This window comes from Scardinius erythrophthalmus, assembly GCF_964197995.2.
Source record: "Scardinius erythrophthalmus genome assembly, chromosome: 17".
In the NCBI taxonomy this organism is placed as follows: domain Eukaryota; kingdom Metazoa; phylum Chordata; class Actinopteri; order Cypriniformes; family Leuciscidae; genus Scardinius; species Scardinius erythrophthalmus.
Window position 1 is genome coordinate 2,607,145 of NC_138237.1, and position 20,603 is coordinate 2,627,747.

General features: G+C 37.9%; 2 protein-coding genes across 2 annotated transcripts; one reads left to right on the forward strand and one right to left on the reverse strand.

The window, feature by feature from the left end:
* Positions 1–14: 14 nt before the first annotated feature.
* On the reverse strand, positions 15–9,715 carry LOC308705355 (uncharacterized protein). The gene is made up of 7 exons (XM_081390315.1): positions 9,507–9,715; positions 9,078–9,107; positions 6,172–6,372; positions 5,914–6,000; positions 4,607–5,614; positions 3,689–3,857; positions 15–704 (listed from the first exon to the last, which is right to left on the reverse strand). The coding sequence occupies exons 3-7, from the start codon at positions 6,368–6,370 to the stop codon at positions 575–577; spliced, it is 1,593 nt and encodes a 530-aa protein (XP_081246441.1). The 5' UTR covers positions 6,371–6,372; positions 9,078–9,107; positions 9,507–9,715; the 3' UTR covers positions 15–574.
* A 2,436-nt stretch (positions 9,716–12,151) lies between these two features.
* On the forward strand, positions 12,152–19,633 carry LOC308706209 (uncharacterized protein). Its single transcript, XM_081391631.1, has 4 exons — positions 12,152–12,266; positions 13,998–14,045; positions 14,473–14,561; positions 18,967–19,633. Exons 3-4 carry the CDS (start codon positions 14,499–14,501, stop codon positions 19,222–19,224), a joined length of 321 nt encoding a protein of 106 aa, XP_081247757.1. The 5' UTR covers positions 12,152–12,266; positions 13,998–14,045; positions 14,473–14,498; the 3' UTR covers positions 19,225–19,633.
* Positions 19,634–20,603: the final 970 nt, after the last annotated feature.

Here is a 20,603-nt window from a genome sequence, read left to right on the forward strand (position 1 = left end):
AGAACACACTAACTACTGTTCAACATTATTTTATTCTGTTGACCAACAGATCAGAATAGAAAACAGTTGCTGCTCTAGCAACATACTTGCTTACATAGCTTAACGGCATAGCTACATACTGCTAGCAGTCTAACAATTGGCTGCTTGTAGGCAAAAGTTCAAGAACAGTTTACAATAGGTTCAGCCAATATTCACAGTGAAATAAAAACACTTGAAACAAAAAAACAAGCAATACAATTTAAAAGTCTGTCTGGTACTTCAGATAAGATAAAAGTCAATCTAGGTGCAGTGTAATGCTTGCTTCCACTGTTATTGCAGTAACTTAACTGAAGGTACTGAAGCCTATAAACTAATAACTATAATAACTTTGTCCAGTACTGTGAACCAATTCTATACTTAAAATATGGTTACAATGTGTACCCAGTATTCATCTGGGTCGCAGTGGTACTATCTGACAACAATTAAAGAACACTCAAGAATACAGTAGTGAGAACAACATGAACTGTGCATGAGAAAGAACTAGGGACATTCGATTGCAATAGTCTCCCTTCTGAAAAGTGTTTTTTTTTTTTTTTTACTCCCTCCATTCATGGTCCGATATTTTTGTTATCAGGGAAAGAACCTTCGGACTGACCGCCAGCTGCCTTTTGGTAGAATTCTTCTCCACTTTCGATCCCTTGTCTGGGTTGATCTTAAAAAGGCATCTGTCAAGTGAAAGACATAAAACAATTTTAGTAATAAAATGTGGACTCCTGCAAAATATACCTTATATCTTGACATGAGGACGAATCAGGAATAAATTGGAAAACATACTGTATGTACGCAGTGTTTCCCACAGAATTAGATTCTATTTGCGGTGGTGTGGTGTTTGGGGACCGGGGTGGGGATTAAGTTAAATATATCATATATATATATATATATATATGATATATTTTTAGTGACAAGTACACATTTCCATTGCCAACACTTAGTGTCAGATACCTTAAAGGGATAGTTCACCCAAAAATGAAAATTCTATCATCGTTTACTCACCCTCAAGTTGTTCCAAACCTGTATGAGTTTCTTTGTTCTGTTGAACACAAAGGAAGATATTTGGAAGAATGACAGAATCAAACAGATCTCGATCCCCATTGACTACCATAGTAGGAAAAAATATATACTATGATAGTCAATGGGGACTGAGATCTGTTTGGTTACAAACACTCTTCCAAATATCTTCCTTTGTGTTCAACAGAACAAAGAAACTCATACAGGTTTGGAACAACTTGAGGGTGAGTAAACGATGATAGAATTTTCATTTTTGGGTGAACTATCCCTTTAAAGACATTGCTATGCCATTGCTACACTTTCTATGCTATGACTGCTCCACAGACTTCTTGTTGCAAATTTTTCTCACACACAAACCTGGACCTGGAGATGGACACACACACACACACACACACACACACACACACACACACACACAAACACACGCACAAAAAACACACACACACACACACACACACAGACACACACAAACTCACAAACTCACAAACTTACTGACACACTCAAACACAGGCTCACACACTCAAACATTCAAAAAGACTCTCACACACACACAGACTCAGACACACACACACACACACACCTGGAGATTGAGGTGGACAAAAACCAACACACACCAACCTGAACCTGGATAGCGTTTAACATAGACTAACCCTAGTGTGAGATATGTATCGTCTACGGTAATATCTTAATTATTGTTTTAACAATGAGCAGACATTATCGAGTATGTTACTTCACTCATTTTTGAAAACCATATTTAAAAAAAAATCCTCCATGCAGCACGCATGTAGCTGCTGAAAATTCCTCACTGAAGTAAGAAATTTGTGCAAAAACAGCAGCAAGAGATAAAACACAAACAGTATCAGCATATAGATGGGAACAAAAGTGCAGTGTAGTTTTTATTCCTGGCATTATACACAAGCAGTTTAGAACACAGCCAATTGTGTTCTAAACTGCTCGACTTTGAATAAAAATAAACTGACGGCTGTGCCCTGAACGTCGTTCAGTGACAAATGCTGTAACGTAACGATATATCAAAAATATATTGATATTGAATTAGAGTCCAACTGAAAAAAAATGTTAAGGCATAATTCCACTGCTGTATGTACTTTCACATATCAATCCAAGACGTGAGGCAGACTGTAAAGTATAGCACAATATGCGCTGTGCTGGCACACTGTGTGTGGCTTTTCACACAGGCACTGTTCCGCCTCTGTTACTATCAACCATTTCCTGCTCAGATCTGACCCGCCCTTTCCATATATTTCACACAGCACAGCGTGGAGGCATATTGGCACAATACTGGGCACTGTAACTTAAAGAAATATAATATAAAGTGGCTTAATGTGGACTTGCTGCTCACTGTGCTGCTGAGGCACACAAGGCCCACACACACAGCTGTTGCATCATATACATCTCAACTGAAACTAGAGGGGAGGAGGCACAAGCTATACTATCGGACTATCGCCTCTTGAGATAAAAAGTAGAATAACCACACAGAATGTGTTGGGGTTAAGCTTGTTAGCATGCTGTTAATGATGTCATGTCTTTGTCATGACACATAGTACCTTTTAAGAAGTCTATTAAAGGGATACTCCACCGTCTTTTCATATTAAACTATGTTATTCCCTTAACTAAGATGAGTTGATACATACCTCTCTCGTCTCAGTGCGTGCACTCAATCGCTCTCGCGCGCAGCGAAACTTTGTTCACTCAGTTCATTCAATATGGGCCAAGCAGAGAAGCTACCAAACACCTCCACGTTTTCCCTATTTAAACACAGTTACTCGCGTAGTGTAACTCGACCTAGGACGGTGACACAAAACAAAACGTTGCGCTTTTCTAAGCGTGTAAAATGGATAACTATATTGTATGGCGGAATACCATAGCAAGTGCTTGTAAGCACTTCGTCTTGGCGGAGTAATATCTTCACTAGAGGGAGCGGGGGCCGGTGAGAGGGTATTCTTCACGAGTGAAGATATTACTCCGCCAGGTCGAAGTGCTCATAAGCACTTGCTATGGTATTCCGCCATACAATATAGTTATCCATTTTACACGCTTAGAAAAGCGCAACGTTTTGTTTTGTGTCACCGTCCTAGGTCGAGTTACACTACGCGAGTAACTGTGTTTAAATAGGGAAAACGTGGAGGTGTTTGGTAGCTTCTCTGCTTGGCCCATATTGAATGAACTGAGTGAACAAAGTTTCGCTGCACGCACTGAGACGAGAGAGGTATATATCAACTCATCTTAGTTAAGGGAATAACATAGTTTAATATGAAAAGACGGTGGAGTATCCCTTTAATACACTCTCTACGGTTGAGAAAATGTAGTGAAAAAGACAGCAAGGGAAAGTTGTGAAATCCTGTCCTGTGCAAGGCTCTTTTATTAAATTGCATTCGATTTTAAAGGGGTAACTATTTTTTCTAGTCATTCTATATCTGTTTGGATATTTAAAATGGACGTCTGAAGAAATGCGAAAAATGGACAGAATACCAATCATAATGCAAAGTCACCACCGAAAACTTTGATGTCAGAGACATTTGAGTATTATTACTAAGAACATGTACTCCACTGACCCTGTGCTGTGTTCTTTATACCAAAAATCAATAAAACTTTTCAAAAAAAAAATTGACTTTTTTCTCACCTCTGCAAGAACTCCAATGTTGCTCCTTGGCCTTCTGGGTAAGATATGTTCAGGCAGTAGTACGTGGCAAACATCAATACAAGAGCATCAGTGAAGGCATTGATGTGACCATTCACAATGGTCTGGTCCACAGAAAGCATGAAGTACTCTGCTGCCAATGGAGAATTTCCTGTTGTAAACACACAAAAGACAGGCAGGGGATCTGTATTTTTGTGACAAACTGTGCTCAAAGACCATAAAGTCCAGTAATTATTCAATACGTTTGTAAAGTTAAATTATATTTAACTAAAACACACGAAACATGAAAAAAAACATCCATCACACAATTGGTAGGGGTGGAAATCACCAGACAAACAATACGATATTATCATTACATATAAATCTGGGGTAGGTAATGTTGCAGAAGTCAACTAAGATCTCTTCAGTTGATTAGGCATGTTTTATGCTTTTTTCATGCTGAATGACTTATTTCCAAGAAACGTGCGTGCACATCTCTGGTAAACACGAATTAAAGTGGTGCTTTTGCATGACTCTTTGCGGAGAAACTCGATTAAATCAACTAATCGATTAGTCGATACAACTGAATGATTATTTGTTGACCTTGAATTTCTTCAATCGAGGACAGCTCTACTTCACAGGTAGGCAGTATCTAGTCAGATAGAAATTAGCTGCATATGAATCAAATAACTGCATTTCAACAAATCTGACAAGCTGCTGGCTTACTGATCAACCTTATCTACATGACTGTAGCTTGAGCAAATGCCCATAAATTAATTTTGCTACCAGTGTATAATCCATGCCATCATATGTAAAGGAAGAAGGCAAAAAAGAATAACTACACCTTTAATAACCAATAGTAAATTATAATAATAATATAATAACATAACTATGTCAGAAAAAGAAAATATTCAAACTTACCACACACAACAATGCATGGCGTACTTGGAAGTTCCGCACAGTTCACTTCAGAGGGCAGGATTGTTTGATCCAGTTTATGGAACATCTGGTCTTCTTCCTCATTGAAATATCTAACAAGTAGTTGAAGAAACCCAGCAGCACTGACATCTGCAACATTCTTGCTTGATGCTTCCATTTCTCTGAAGATGGTCTCCATCTTCCCTGTCTTGTCACTGGTCTTGAGGTATGAAATAACCCTGGCATATTTGTTTTCCATGGCTTTGTTATCAATGTCCATGCCTGTAAGCTCTTTGAAATGAGTCTTCATGCCAGTTATTTCAAATAAATATGGCCAATCGTTTATCAAATCAGAGGTCTCAATTCCATTGATAATGTCTTTTCTCTGAGTGAAGAAAGTGGTCCTCATCATTTTCTCAATACATTTCGTGTCACGGCATCTTTCTTTGTACATTTTCTTTAACTGTTCTTGTGCTTGCTTCTGGGATTCCAGTGTTTCATCAGTTGGTAGACGCATTGGTTGCCAATTAATGCATCCATAGGTGTCTAGTCTTCTCTTCCTGGGTGGGGTATCCTCTCCTTCACTGGTGCTAATAAGTTGTCTTTTTAAGGAAAGTGGAGTGCTTCCTCTCTTCAAGTTATCCACCCTGCTGAGCATCTGTTTTGTGAGTGAGTCATATCCACTGCCCACAATTTCACCTTCAATGACATCAGTGAATGCCACAGGATACACCTTTGCCATCTTTCTTGCGATCTCACTGAGGTGTTTCTTTGCGGGTGTTGGGCATATTGTTAAGATTTCACTGATAATCAGCCGTATCATTTCAAGTCTGTCACTCTTTGTTGGTCGCTTCCCTTCTTCTAATTTTCTGATGAGCTCAGATGGCAACTTCTTCCATGGAATTTCAAAATTGAAATGCCAGCTGTTGTCAGACGGTCGACGAGGTGTGCAACCTATACTTGAACTAGATGTTGACCTTGGTGAATTTGAACTTGCTGAGCTGTAGCCACCTGAAAGGTTACAGATGAAAATATGATGATACAACATGCACTGCAAAGCCAAACAATTTCATACCAATTTTTGGGGGCTTAGTTTGTTTTTTAAACAATCACAGAAAAATTACACAAAATTATGTTCTGTTTAGTTATGTAGTGGAGCAACACAGACATGGTGCCCTTTTATTTTTAGAATAGTTAATGGCCATATGTAGAGAAGATACATACTTGCCAAATAGTGAAACTTCAGACAAGACTAATGATAAGTTCAAAGACCAAAAAAGTCACATTCTGTGCAATAGGCATGGACTCACCAGAAGGAAACATCTCATCAGGCCGTGTATGAGGACTGTCACAAGACTGTTGGTTGCTGGGAAGACTGTCCAACGCATCTCTTTGGCCTTAAAAGACACACAATAGTGGAGTTATGTCTTGTTTATTTTTTTTGCCACAGTAACAACATAAACCTTTATTTGGAGATAATAAGAACACCAGAAAAAGCATATATCATATATATTAGCATATATCTAATGTTCTTAATATTAAAAGTTGCATTAAGTACAAACACATACTTGTGGTTTTAAAATGGGAAATAAGTTTCCTTGCTTCCACTGGCTTCAGGACATGAAGAAGGTCACTTTCTTGAATGTAGTTCAAGTCTTCAAGGTCGTGAACTCCTAATTCTTGAAGAGCCTCGAGCAAAGGGTCAAGTTCCCTTAGTTTTGGGAGTGTTGAGGTAAGGAAAGAGGAAAGAGCACTCTGTGTATCCATAACTATACAGGAGAGAAAAGACACATTGATAGTTTTCTTTACTCTGTATCAACAACGCTGTGTTTCAGTGAAATGACTCTTGTCCCAAAAAGCTTGTACTCAGGCAATGGATAATAATCCAGTTTGAGCTCTCCTTTCACACACTTCATGGTCTGCCTTGCCTCTTTCACTTCATAAAGTCCAAACTCCGCTAAATATGACACATTATGAGGTGTAACAATAAAGTACACATGCTTCTCCTCCTTCACCAGTATAAGCTGAATTTGTCCGAATTCGGTTGACTCACCGTGGCTCAGACAAAGAAAGAACCCCTTTCTGTATTGAGTGCCTTTCCACTGTACCTCTGTACTTGCCACAACATTGGTTTCCTTGACCAAAGTTTCTCCAACAGCAGTGCGCACTGCATTGCTGTACAGTTCAGCATGGAAAGGAGTGGAGTTCTTCACCACCAATGAAGGTGCAAAAAAAGAGCCTGCATGTAAGTAGGCTTGTAGTAGCTGGTGGTTTCTGGCAAGTGTTTGACATACATTTTTGAAATTTTGTGTTCTTCGCACACATCTTTTGAAGTATGAATGCTTGCTCTCGAACCTCATTGTCCACAACCGCATGAGAGGGCCAAATTTCAGTATCAGTGCAGGGTAGTGAGTGAGGTAATGGTGCTTTGGTCTCAATTTGTGCGCAGGAAACATTTCTTTCCTTGCCTCTAGATAGTCACGTATCTGAACATTGAGCAGAGCAATCTGTGGTGCTGATATTTTAGGGGCACAAATTAATTCCACTACCTCTTTCAGTTGGACAGTCAGCTGCCATACTGGATTCTCTGTATCTGTGATCCTATCCCCGATTATAAGAGGGAGAAGTCTCAGCAAAGACCAGTTTTCTGCTGCCTGTCCACCTAGTTTTACACCCTTTTCAGAAACTTCTGAGGGTGTAGAATTACCATCAGATCCCTGATAGCCAAACTGCCTAATCCTACGATTAAGTTGGGAATATGTGAAGAATTTCTTCACCTTGACAAAGTAGTTTATGTAAATGGCAAGGTCATATGCCACAACACCCTCAAACAAATCATGGCCAATACAGGGTGGGAGGCCTGGCTGGCAGACATGGAAAAAAGCCAGAGAGTTAAAGATCGAGTCAAATTTCAAACCTCTGACTTCACTTACATCATCATTGTGCAGCTCTTGTATAGTGTCATTGTAGTCTTGTACTGTGCGGATGGATGCATTGTGTTCAAAGTCGTCTAGCTTATCTCTGGTAATGTGACAATACCGGCAGAAATAGCGCGATGTACTGAAGTTTTCTGTGAAGCCACCGATATTATGCGAACCCAAGTTATCCCCAGCAATGCAATAGAGTGTTGCTTTCACAGTGTTTCCACGTATATTCAGACCATTTGTCTCCAGTTCTCTGAGATCTGATAACAATGGAGAGAACACTTTCTCATGGCCAAAATGCTTGAAATCAGCCTCTCGACACAAGAGCAAAAGCTGCATGTTATCAACGGTGGATCGACGAAAAGGATTAAAGTTTGCAAGAGTGAAGTAGACCCCAAGCATTTTGTGTTTTTTCTTTGCAGAGCCAATGGGATTAACCACCTCGAAAGCATCTTGATACAGTATCACCTTTAAAGTGAGACCTGACTCTGAAAACAGAGGATTGGATTTGAATAAAGATCCATCACACACATCGTTAAAAATACGAGGTGCACTCTCATTCCCAGTTGTAGAACATTCTTCCCACACAGCAGGATCTTTTAACAGAGCTGTTAATGTATCTTTTATGGGAATGTACTGAGCATTTCGCTCTTTTCTGTTTTCATCAAACCCCAAAAAAACTGTCTGTGGATGCACATAGGCAAAATTCTCCTCAAAATACTGCTTTCTCTTGTACTCTGTAGAAAGTGCAGAGCTACAGGATGAATGCATATCTATGTCATCTAGGGTCGTCAAAACATCTTTAATTTCTGTCTCTGTTAGTTTAGTTTTTGCATGAAGAGATACTTTAAGTTGATTCTTTGTGTGTTGCTGGCAAACACCACTGAGACTATTAATTTCTTCTACAATCAACTGTATTGTAGAGGAGGGGATGAGGTGCTTTGCCTGCAACTTCATGTAAAACATGCATAGGTTTCTCATGTATAAGCTCTTCATTTGTGCAGGATCCAGTGTAACCTCACCAGGCCCATCATCAACTGCCCCTTCATCTGACTGGCTTTCAACAACAGAAAACTGAGGCTCACTAGGAGCTGAAGGAAGACAGTATGCACCAGAGACATGAAGAGCTGTGGAATGTTTGTGCTTTCTAGATAGGTGGGACGTTAAAGATGATTTCACTGAAAAAGTCTTATCACAGTTTTTGAATGGGCATTGCACCTCCTCTCTTTTTGAAGCATGAGATTTCAGGTGACACAAAAGATCTTTCAGATCAATCAACTCTTTCTTACAGTGAGTAAGTTCACATTTAAATGGTCCCTGCAAAGTCTCACACTGTGACACAGAAGATGCCTGCTTATGATGACGGTAAACATGGCATTTAAATGCATTATAATTTCTAAAGTGAGACTTGCAACCTGTTATGCAACATGCATACTGGTAATGAGCCTCATTTCTGTGTAGCTCTTGATGTTGAACATAACCTTTTAAGGTTTTCACAGAAACACCACACCTGTGACAAGTGTATTCTTGGACCATGGCAAAACACTCACCTCTTCAGATTACTTTGAGGTCAGCAAAATCTGTTGAGAGACAGAAAAAAAAATATATTTGAGTGCATAGGCAATCTTAATTGAGAAAAAAAATACAAATAACTTATATTGGAAACTATTGTGTGCAAGTAACGTTAGTTAAATATGTAAAACAGTTAACACTATCTCAACCTAACGTTACATTATAACGTTAGTGAGCCAACACTTCACTCATAACATTGGCACTGTTTAACGTTACACTAACACGTTAACGTCGACTTTCAGGTCACAACACAAGTTATAGAATTAGCACGTTTGCAAAGCTGGAGTAAAGTCAAAGATGGTAAATGATTAGCACTAACAAGCTAACATTTATGCTAACTAAAGTTACCATGCTTGAGTTGGTAATGTTAACGTTAGTTATACAGTTTATATTTCGGGCTTACGTACCTTGTAGTTCTTGTTTACTTGCAGACTGTGAGTGGTATCTTTTGCATCCTGAATATGGCACAACGCGTTGCACAAAAAAGTCGCTCACTTCCAAACTGTCTCAAGCAAACACTATGAAAACGAAAAAACAGCCGCGCTCCTCTCTGGCTCACAAATGTGTCTGTAACGGTCTCTCTGGGCTGTTTCGCGCTTTCTAACGTAACCCCTCCCACTCAAACGTTGCCGTTGTTCTTTAAAATTATTGGACGTTTCACCTATTTTTTTTTAAGTTTCACATGTTTATAGTCATGTGTCCCAAAATCTCCTGCTCCTGACTTTGCAGTTTGCCAGTTTACACGTGATATGGGAAATAAACAAAGCCTGCAGTGTGAATGTAGTTTAACAGTTTTCTTTTTTTTTTCTTTTTTTTTTTTTTTTTATATATATTTTTTAACAACCACAACAGTGCTTGACTGATGCATCCATGTCCACATAATGCCCAAACAACAAACCAGCAGGGCTTGCCATCATATCAAGTCATATTGTCCCATCACAACTACCTTTCAAGAGTTGATGTTTTAATGAAAGTAATCATGCTATGTAGGAAAACAGGAAATACATATGTATGAAAATCAAGACCTGTATAAATTTGTTTCTGTCAGGTAAAAGTATCTCCATTTAATCAGAGCTACCAGAGCTTTGCGATAATAAGCATTAGTCAAGTCAGAGTTCAGAGGAAATGCCAGATGCAAAACACACTTCAAAAGTGCACAGAAATTGTACATAAATATATTTGACATTTTACTTATTTAGCTTACGCTTTTATCCAAAGTGACTTACAATTGTTATATATCAGAGGTCACATCTCTGGAGAAACTAGGTAACCCATTTTGTTCAGGGCATAATATCACGGTGAGATTTGAACCCAGGTCTCTCAGGGATCTTTCCCACGGCCCTGTGTTCCCACATTTCTAAGAATCTTTTTTTTTTTTTTTTCAGAAAATTTAGAAAATTAGGCCCTATGTTCCCACAACCATATGTTTCCACAGCCCTATGTTCACCAAAAGGTCGGGAGAAATCTGCCAGGAACTCTATGATCCCACATTTCTAGGACATTTTCAAAATTGAGTAGTGTTCATACATTTCCCTATAATTTCAGCAGCTAGTCTACACTACAGCTAGTCTACACTACAGCAGCTAGTCTACACTACAGCTAGTCTACACTACAGCTAGTCTACACTACAGCAGCTAGTCTACACTACAGCTAGTCTACACTACAGCAGCTAGTCTACACTACAGCTATTCTACACTACTACAGCTAGTTAGGGTTAGGGTTAGGGTTAGGGTTAGGGTTAGGTTTAGGGTTAGGGTTAGGGTTGGGTTTAGGGTAACCTTAACCCTCTCTGGGAACAAATAGCTGTGGGAACATAGGGCTGTGGGAAAAAAGAGCTATGGGAAGTGGGAACATAGGGCTGTGGGAAAAAAGAGCTATGGGAAGTGGGAACATAGGGCTGTGGGAGCATAGGCACGCTCCCGTTTCTCAGACCAAAGGCATGTGCCTTTATTGAGTTTGTGCACAGTTACTAAAACACAGTAGCCAGAAATATTTAATGATAACCTGGTGAAATACTGGTAATAAACATTCAGTATTTACTGCAGTGCTTTTATGCTTTTGTCAGTTTATATACACAATATATCTAAAAGTTTATTTTGATTTGCTTGAAAAGAGAAAAGCAACATAATGTAAGAAGTGCTTTATTGGATGGCATCAATATTTAATCAATCAATCTTTATTTGTATATCACTTTACATACAAAATAATGACAATAATGCTTGGATATACTGGTATATACAATTAAATGAGCAACTTCAAGTTCAAATTACCCCGGTCTGCTGGGTAACTGTGGCCACGTTTCTGCACGTTTCGCAATTCTGTAAGCTGAAATGTTTGACTAAAAGGGGCTGTATGATGCTGCATTTCAAGCCCTTTATTGTAGTTCTGTGATCCCTGTATTGTAGCTTCTGCTAGCTAGTTAGCTAGTAAGCTTAATGCTCCGGGGGTATGGGGTGTTAAAGATGTAAACATTAACATTATTACAGATGCTTTGGACTGCTGTTTCAGAGCCAGATTATAACAGCAGCTGCTGCAAGCTATCTTTAGCAACAGCTAGCATTCACAATAAGTAAAGCTATCTGTCCATCAGGAAACTTCATAAAGAGTTGAGGCAGAGCTGCCAGAGGACTTTATTATACACTTTGGCCATGTTTAGCATGAACATCTGACATTGTAACATCATAGATATGACAGAAAACACAGAAAAGCCTAATAGGTCTCCTTCAACAAATAGTATAACGCAAAAGGGGTTTCTGGTACACTGAAAAAAGTCTAACTGCTGTTGTTAATTTAATGTGTATTTTGTCATTGAAATAGTTGAAAATTATTAGTTTTTTCATTTAAAGTTAACGTTTTAGTTTATATTTATGGTTGAATCCATTTTTTTTTACATTGATACATATAATTTGGCAGCGGGATATTAAACTGAATTTATTCATTTGATCAGAGCATTTTTATTAGATTAAGCATGATTTGCACATGCGCATTGTTGAGTTGGCGATCCCGCTCTCTGACCACCTGACCTGTTAAAAAAAAAAAATCGTCCGTTGAACTGTCTGTGAAGAACACACACATTGAATCTGCGACTGCGAGCGGCCGTGATACACTTCAACAGATCCCTCCAGCCAGTCTGCAACACAGAAGAACTCCGAGCAACATTGATACTGGTAAGGTAAAAACACCTACTCCCCCCGCCCAGCACTAATATCATTTCTAAATTCATTTTGTGGGGTCATGACGTTAGCTAAAGTTACCACGTGTAAGTTAGTGCATTACAGCTAATTTTATGTTCATGAATTCAAATGCATTTGTTCTGCTGAGTGTTTTTAATATTTAACAGTGGCGTGAAGAGTCTAGAAAATGTTTATTTGCAGAGATTATTGACTTTTAAGAGCTCTGCGTGCTCTGTTTTAAAGCTAGCTAGTGACGATATCAGTATGAATCCAAACGGCATTAATAGGCATCAAGCAGTAACGTTACCAACCATGTCATGCTAACGTTAGCTAGCTTGTCATGAAGGTGGGTAAATAATGCTCTCTTTAAAAACACTTGAAACGTGGTAACGTTAGTTAATCACCAGGTTCAAGCTGCAAACTTGACTTGTGTTTACTTCTGCTGTCAATAGCATAAGGTCATGTTTAACCCTTGTATGGTGTTCGGGTCTGTTGGACCCGTTTTCATTTTTTATCAAAAGAAAAATTATACAATTTATTCTTTTTTCAAACTGAGACTCATTGGCCTTGGCTCATTTTCTGTGAGGAATATATATCAGAACACATTTTCAATGACCACACACTGTACACCCCCCCTACACATTTATTTTACACACAGGATGTTCGGGTCCACTGGACCCAGGGCTAATAAAAGTGTGGAAATTATAGGTCCTGTGTGTATGTTCTTGTATATGGATTATGGGGACACAAATGTGTATAATGACATAGGTATTAACGTTACAATGTAAACATGTTTTATGACGACATCTGTGTCCTCATACTAAAACATACTAAATGATGTTTTTTGAATCAGAAAATGCCAAAAGTTTTCTGTGATTGATGGGTTTAGGGGTAGGGTTGTGTAGGGGGACAGATTATACAGTTTGTACATTAGAAAAACCATTATGCCTATGGAGAGTGACCGTACACCAAATATCCAAGTGAGTGTGTGTGTGTGTGTGTGTGTGTGTGTGTGTGCGTGCATGTGTGTGTGTGTGGGGGGGGGGGTGTTTTGTGTGTGTCTATGTGTGTGTGTGTTGTGGGTGTGGGTGTGTGTATGTGTGTGCATGAGTGTGTGTGTGCGTGCGTGTGAGAGGGAGATTGTGTGTAAGTGTGAGAGAGTGCAAAAGTGAGTTTTGTTTCTACCCCTGCCGTTCCCGCACGAGGTTGCAATTCTTAAATGTGATCTAACAAAGGTAAAGAGAAAATATTAACCATATATGCTGTTTATATTGCTTGTAATTGGGATGAAGTAAACATCTGTTGAGTATTTTAACATAACATTTTTGATTGTGTTGAATTAAAAACCCCAAAATGCAGCGGGTCCACCAGACCCACGAACACTGGCTGAGTAACAAAAATATAAACACCACACAAGGGTTAATCTTTTATTTACACTCCTAATTATCTTGTGTTAAGTATTTATCAGCCATAATATTACAAGGCCCAGCTATTTCTAGCTGGTAAAGTTAGTTTGCTACACTGTTAACAGCATTTAAGGTTACATGTGGTAGAAATGTACCAAAATGTTAGCCAGCTTTCCTAAAAAACATTAAATTAAAGTAAATATATCTATTTATGTTAAATGTTGGGTATTCTTAATTTGTGCGTGATGTTAGTAGTTAACAAACTCTGATGGCTAACAGCTAAAACTTAATCATGTTTTCACTTTCAACTTAAGGGAAGAAGCCACCAATCAGTCTGCTGGGCTCCTGCCAGTGATCATTGCTTGTGGTAAGGTCTATTTACAATGTAATAAGGGCATTTGTGGTAATTAGGCATTTGTGCATCCTAGTGTAGTTTCTCTCATCTGTGAAGTTGTCTATCAGATCTACTAAGTAAAACTAGATGTGGTCTGCTCAGTTGCCTAAAGGTATATTTTCTATCTCATGTTTCTTCAGTTATCCACACATGTGGCAATGTAAAGACTGTGACAATTTATTCAAGAAGATCTGAACTTTTGAAACACTATAAACTTGATCATCTGCATTATGGACCGGGCCGTTTTCTGTTCATCTTAAAAACTTATTTTTGTATGCCCTACTTTTTAGATCAATGACTAGTTCATGCGAATCATAGTTTGGTACACTGAATAGTCTGAATAGTTTATTTTTATTTTTTTTATGTTTAATTTTAATTCATAGTAACTGTTTTTACTCAGACTGTGGACATCACCATCAGAAGAGAATGCATCCTCAAATCTCTGATCTACCTCGGAAACCTGTTGAGCACCTTATCAAAGAATTCCAGGTAAGGGCATCTCTCTCACAGTTTACATCTACAGACTAACTACATCTTACATCTATAGTCTAGGTTTTCCTAGCCATATTTAATAAATAGGGGTGTGACGAGAAACTCGGCTCACAAGATAAGATTTTAACACTATTTAAATCTTTGATGCTAAATTATGACTGAATTTTGAGCAGTAAACACTTCCAGACTAGGGTTGGGCGATGTCTACCAATTTGGCATCGGACGATGTCTACAGTGAAATATCGCGATGGACGATGATATCGGGTGGGTGAGGGTTATAACAAAACGCCGGCTCAACATCGTGATGTCTGTTCAGCTGTCTGGGCCGATATCATCGTCTATCGGCCGAACCCTATTCCAGACCACATCCAGACGTACCAAAACAATCTTTTTTTTCTTCCCTGTCTTACCTGGAACAGTGTCAAAAAAGTGCGTCCAAAGAATCCATTTGCAAATGACTTAACACCTATATGCACACGCTACTTCATATTACAGGCCTATATGTGGCGTTCTTTTTGCTACAAAAATTAACCAAAAACGGAGAAGAGCACAGCCTTCAGTCAATTCCACTCCCGTTCTTAAAGCTACACTGTGTAACTTTTTTAGTTGATTCTTAGCAAAAACACTTAGTTCTTTCAAAAATATATGTGCTCATTAATGTATAATTACTTCTTTCAAGTAATAAAGTATTCTCGTAAGTTTATAATCTGCCATTGAAAGTACATACGGGTAAGGAGTTCAAATGCCGGTCGCCATGTTGCCCCTCCATCTTGAAACTACATTGGCCAAAGAGGGACATACAAGCTTCGCCTTTTGCGTTTTTACACGCAGTAGCACAGTGACGAATGTGAGAGGGAGATTACTCGCGACTGCCGGCAGATTTGAAAAACTCCTACGGCCATAGAGCAGTTGAATTGAAGGGTCTTGTAAAACGTGCTGAGGTATTATTAATTCGTGGCCACGAAACAATTCACCTGAATATTCACCAATTCACACACAAAAAAGAAATAAAAAGCTGTACGAGAATACATTTACATTACATTTACAATTATTTATATACAGTAGTCTGCCTTCACTGAAGAGCTATCTTCACAGGTAAGAAAAACAGTTTAATAATTATTATTAATTCGTGGCCACGAAATAATTCACCTGAATATTCACCAATTCACAAAAAATAGGACTTTAGCATTCACTAATAGTATCAAACTGTTTTTGGCCACGTTGTAATTCGTTAAATCAAAATGAGGGAGGGAATTAGTTCAATGTGTCCACGATTTATTAAAACGAGGGAATAAATAAGTCGTCGTAACAACTAATTATTTAGATCAGTGGCAGAGGTGGAAAGAGTACTGAAAATTTGTACTCAAGTACAAGTACGGTTACATTGCTGAAATAATACTCAATTACAAGTAAAAGTACTGGTGTCAAAAAAGTAATTAAGTAAAAGTAGGCTACAAATTACTTTTCTCAAAAACTACTCAGAGTACTAGTTACTAATTACTTTTTAGCTGGCGATAGTTAATGCATTACCAATAAATATTCAACCAAATCATAGATTTATGTAGAAAATAGCTACTTTTAACACGTTTTTACCTTATTGTCGAAGGAAATTAATTAGTGGATACTGGAATTTCTAACTTCAATATGACACCTTGAAATATGTCAATATTCAGTAGGCCTAGCCTATCATTTTTAATACCATCGGGAAAACTACTACATACTAAATATTTTAATATCTACATTTTTGTCCATCCATTTTGTCAAGGCAATCATTATTTTCAAGCATTGAAAAGCACAACACTCATTGTAATAGTAATCTATTTGAATGGAAAAGTTTAATTCAAGTCTTCTGAAGAGACACGTCCACTTTATAAGGTGAGATTTTAATTCAGGCTTTTGTTTACATATTTAAACATTGATCAATAACCATTACAATAATCTAATATTTACTCACTCCGTGTATTTGTCTTTACAATAGGGTAATGTGAACTGTTGCAATAGCTCACACACAGCACAAGGAAGCTTGATTTCAATTGAAACTGAATTTAATTTGCAAAAAGACTAGATTTTTCATAACTTTTGACAGCGTTTAATTCAATAGCATGGAGAGATTGGAGCTGGACGTCATTTGAGTCTGCAGTGAGAACCACTTGGAGAGATTCGCGATTGCACATGATATGACACACAGTCCGAGAGCGCACACTCAATATACGAGTCCAGTATATTTGAGAGCTCGCGTCCAGTTTTCTGCGATTACATGAATGTGCCCTCGTGTTATAATATTCTTCGTGACATTTGCCATTAAAATATGCCATAGAAACTTGCAGGTATTAATCAAATTATGCGTTATAGGCCTACCTGCTGCAATCCCGCGCTGAGAGGAGGCGGTGCTGTCGTTGAGATGAGAGAATGAGAACGCGCAGCTGCCATCGTATCGGTGTATAGGCCAAAATGAGTATTGACAGATATTTCAGTATTGATATGTATCATAATATAGATATTTTGACAATACTACTATGTAGTTTGTTGTTCCAAACTTTCAGTCCAGCCATTAATCACTCTGAGCTCCTCGCCTCCTTCATGATCAGCTCTTCAAAACCTGCTGCGACTGCGGCGGCTTTCATTTAGTCCAAATATCAGGGTTTTTATTGGTCCATTTACTATCGAATATTTTTATTGGCTACCGAAATGCCATTCAAAGATTTGAATATCAATTCAAATTGTACTCAGTAACGAAATGTGATTTTACAAGTAGTGAAGTAGATTACTTAGCTTAATATGTACTTGAGTACAAGTAAAATTACAGATTTAAAAATATACTCAAAGTACAAGTACCCAAAAAAACGACTTAATTACAGTAACGTGAGTAGTTGTAATTCGTTACTTCCACCTCTGATCAGTGGACAGGGCGCATAAGAACAAACAGTGATAGAGCCCCGGCCGTGCGCGCGTGCACTCTCACCGCCTTCAAACAACACGAGCGCTGTATTGCTCTCTCTCCCTCGCGCATATCAACACAATAGTAAAAGGTCGGAAGACCGATTGTGTTTTATTGATTAGTAGTTTGTTCATATAAAGTGTTTGATTAGTAAGTACATGTTTAGGAAATGCATAATACAAATTGTATGAGTTAAAGGGGTCATGACATGAGAAACCAAATTTGCCTTGATCTTTTGGTTTATAAGAGGTCTTTGTACTATTAAAACTTCCTGCAAGTTTCATAGCTTTAGATGCCCTCCCCATTATAAACGAATCATTTATTTAATCAAGCTCTAAATACAGCTCGTTCTGGATCCATGGTAAGAAGTGACGTCACGGTACGAAGTGACGCACCAGTCGTTTGCATATGACCGCCTCCAGCACAAGACTACTGTGCCTCAGTCATTTCGCATCGTCGCATGATTCGTTGTCACGCGCCCCACAGGAATTCAGTCGTCGACGTGCAGCGAGTGGGTCTCTTTACAAGATTGCTATGGGGCCGCCAAAGCCTTATTTGATCGGTGAGTGATGTGTAGAGACGATTGTGACAGGGCGCATGTTACTGAACGAGCAGAGAGAGCGAGCGAGAGCGCCCCGGCCGCGCGCGCGCACTTTCACTGTCTTTCTCTCTCTCTCCCTCCCTCCCTCGCGCATATGCATCAAAATAACCCGTATTCAAGTGTCTCGGGTTACAAATCTGACATATTAATTCAAAATAGCTTCACACTGTCCATGTGGATACGAGGTAATCCATTCTTAGTTGTTAGTGGTGGACAGATGGTTCATTTTCTGGCTTTCTATATCTATGTTAATAACTGATGCATAAGCACTGACGTTAGCCAATCATAACAGTGGGTGTTAACACTGAACTCTTAAAGGGGAAACACCCCTAAAACAGACTGTTTGAATCAGAGGATGAGAAACAGGATGGGAAATTATCATAAATCACTACATTTTAAAGTTTTTTTGTCCAAAAAACTATAGTAATAATATAATTGTGCCTAAGGCAACATAATAAAACAAAACAAAAAACCATGTCATGACCCCTTTAATGTAACGGTAAATGGACTCTGCGGGTAAAGCTGTTGTGATGAAACTGCGCATGTGCGGGGTAAAACTGTGGCTCTGCGGCTCTGCAGACAGATATTATTGTGCTACGATCAGTGGCGCGGATACTGTGTTTGTTTCTGGCTCGCGCACAGCCTTCACTCTCGGACGCGCGCTTTCTTTGCCCGCTTCATATTATAAAACTAGTCTAGCGGTCTCTGGTGGTGCAAAAATGTATTACAACTAAATTCAATGCACGCCATTGACGCCACTTAACCGAGCAAAATGTTTCACTCGGTTACGCAATTTTTAACGGTTAAATCGGTTAACCATGGACACCCCTACATGCTTATTTTCTCTTTCTTTTTTTTTGCAGGAAAATGAGGTTGAAGAACTGGAGCAGACAATCATGGTGATCTTTATAACTGGGAAAGAGGATCCTCTCTATCCACCCAAAGACATTAAAATTGTCATCGAAGGAACAGAGGTCCTGAAAGATTTGCCCTCGGTTGCAACCGCTTTTGCCATGGCCTTTGGACTCATATACACACTTAACCTTAAATATGCGATAAGGCTTCAGTTCACTTTGAATTTGTGCAAAAGATCCAGATGGAGCTTGATGGAGAAAAGATGACCCCAAAAGTCACTAGACTGACCACGCAGCTGTACAGCACAGAGTAGGCAGAGCTGAATTTCACAGACTTGCTTGATTTTATTTTCCATTTGTGGTTAAATTTTATGGTGTTTTTACGGCCAGGAGCTTGCTATATTGAGAACTGGGGAGATTCACACAAGTCATTGAAGAAAATCATTTGGATAATGTTTCCTATCAGAAAACTTCCTATTTCCAGGATTTGCCTTTAGTGTTCAGCTGAAATAGACTGTTCATCATGTACATTTGAGACAGATATACAATATTGTCATAACATGTAATTGTATTTTAGGATGTTTTATGGTGAAATGTGTTGTCAGGACAAACCTTCCTAATTTAATATTACTACTAAGACTAATGTGATGTCATCAAGATCAAGTGATGATTTGAATAATGTAACACATTTGTGGGCTATTGAACAATAAATATAAATGTGTTCTAAAGGAAAGTGTTATAAGTAGTCATTGATCAAAATGTATTAAGACAACCTAAAATAATTAATTTTATTTAACCTATACATATTAATTTAGTTGGTTTCTAACTTAAAATAATTAGTTTGTTCTAACCTAAAATTATTAGTTTGATCAACCTTTAAAAAGTGGTTGCATGGATTTAAACTTTTCAGGTTAAACTAAATTAAATGATTTACTTTGAGTCAATGTCAAATATTTCGTGTGATCGACGATTACTTTAATTTTTTGAAAGTTGATCCAAGGTTTTTATTTTTTCAGTGTAGATTCTAACATAAATTAATAATATATACTACTATAATGTAATACAAAATGTAAAATTGGCAATTTAAGTAAATTAACAAGCAAATCCATATAAAATTACTGAACAAATATCTTTTTCTGTCAATTGTCACTAATTGCACTTTTAGAAATGTTTTAATGTATCAAACCTTAAATCTTAGTTTTATCTTTTAAATAAATAAAATATTTGTGAATATATGACATTCTGATAGTGTCTTTACAAACTTAGTGGAGAAAAAAAATTGTGTAAATTAAGGTATTGTGGCTGTTTTATTAAATGATAAAAACTGTATTTTGGCAGTTGCTTATAGATTTTTATACTTATTAAAAAAGCAATTATTAAGGTTTTTGTTTTCAAAATGTCCATAATTTTACGAGATATTTGTCAATTTACAAGTATTCTATGTAAAATGACAGAAAAATAATAATTTTTGTTGCTGTTAATTGTTACTAATTGTATCTACTTTTAGCAGTGTTTTTGCAGTATTAAACTTAAATATAACAGTTTTATCTTTTAAATAAAAAAATTATATTTGTGAAAATACGATACATTTTGAATGTATTTTAAAATTAATATTATGTGAAAAAACGTACATTTTCTTTAAAATA

Excerpts from the sequence above, each read along its gene's own strand:
- LOC308705355 (XM_081390315.1), bottom strand. The coding sequence starts at position 6,370 with ATGGATACACAGAGTGCTCTTTCCTCTTTCCTTACCTCAACACTCCCA. Across the intron at positions 6,001-6,171 it reads TTCCCATTTTAAAACCACAA|GCCAAAGAGATGCGTTGGAC; the intron begins GTATGTGTTTGT and ends GTGTCTTTTAAG. Across the intron at positions 5,615-5,913 it reads TGATGAGATGTTTCCTTCTG|GTGGCTACAGCTCAGCAAGT; the intron begins GTGAGTCCATGC and ends GTAACCTTTCAG.
- LOC308706209 (XM_081391631.1), top strand. The coding sequence starts at position 14,499 with ATGCATCCTCAAATCTCTGATCTACCTCGGAAACCTGTTGAGCACCTT. Across the intron at positions 14,562-18,966 it reads ACCTTATCAAAGAATTCCAG|GAAAATGAGGTTGAAGAACT; the intron begins GTAAGGGCATCT and ends TTTTTTTTGCAG.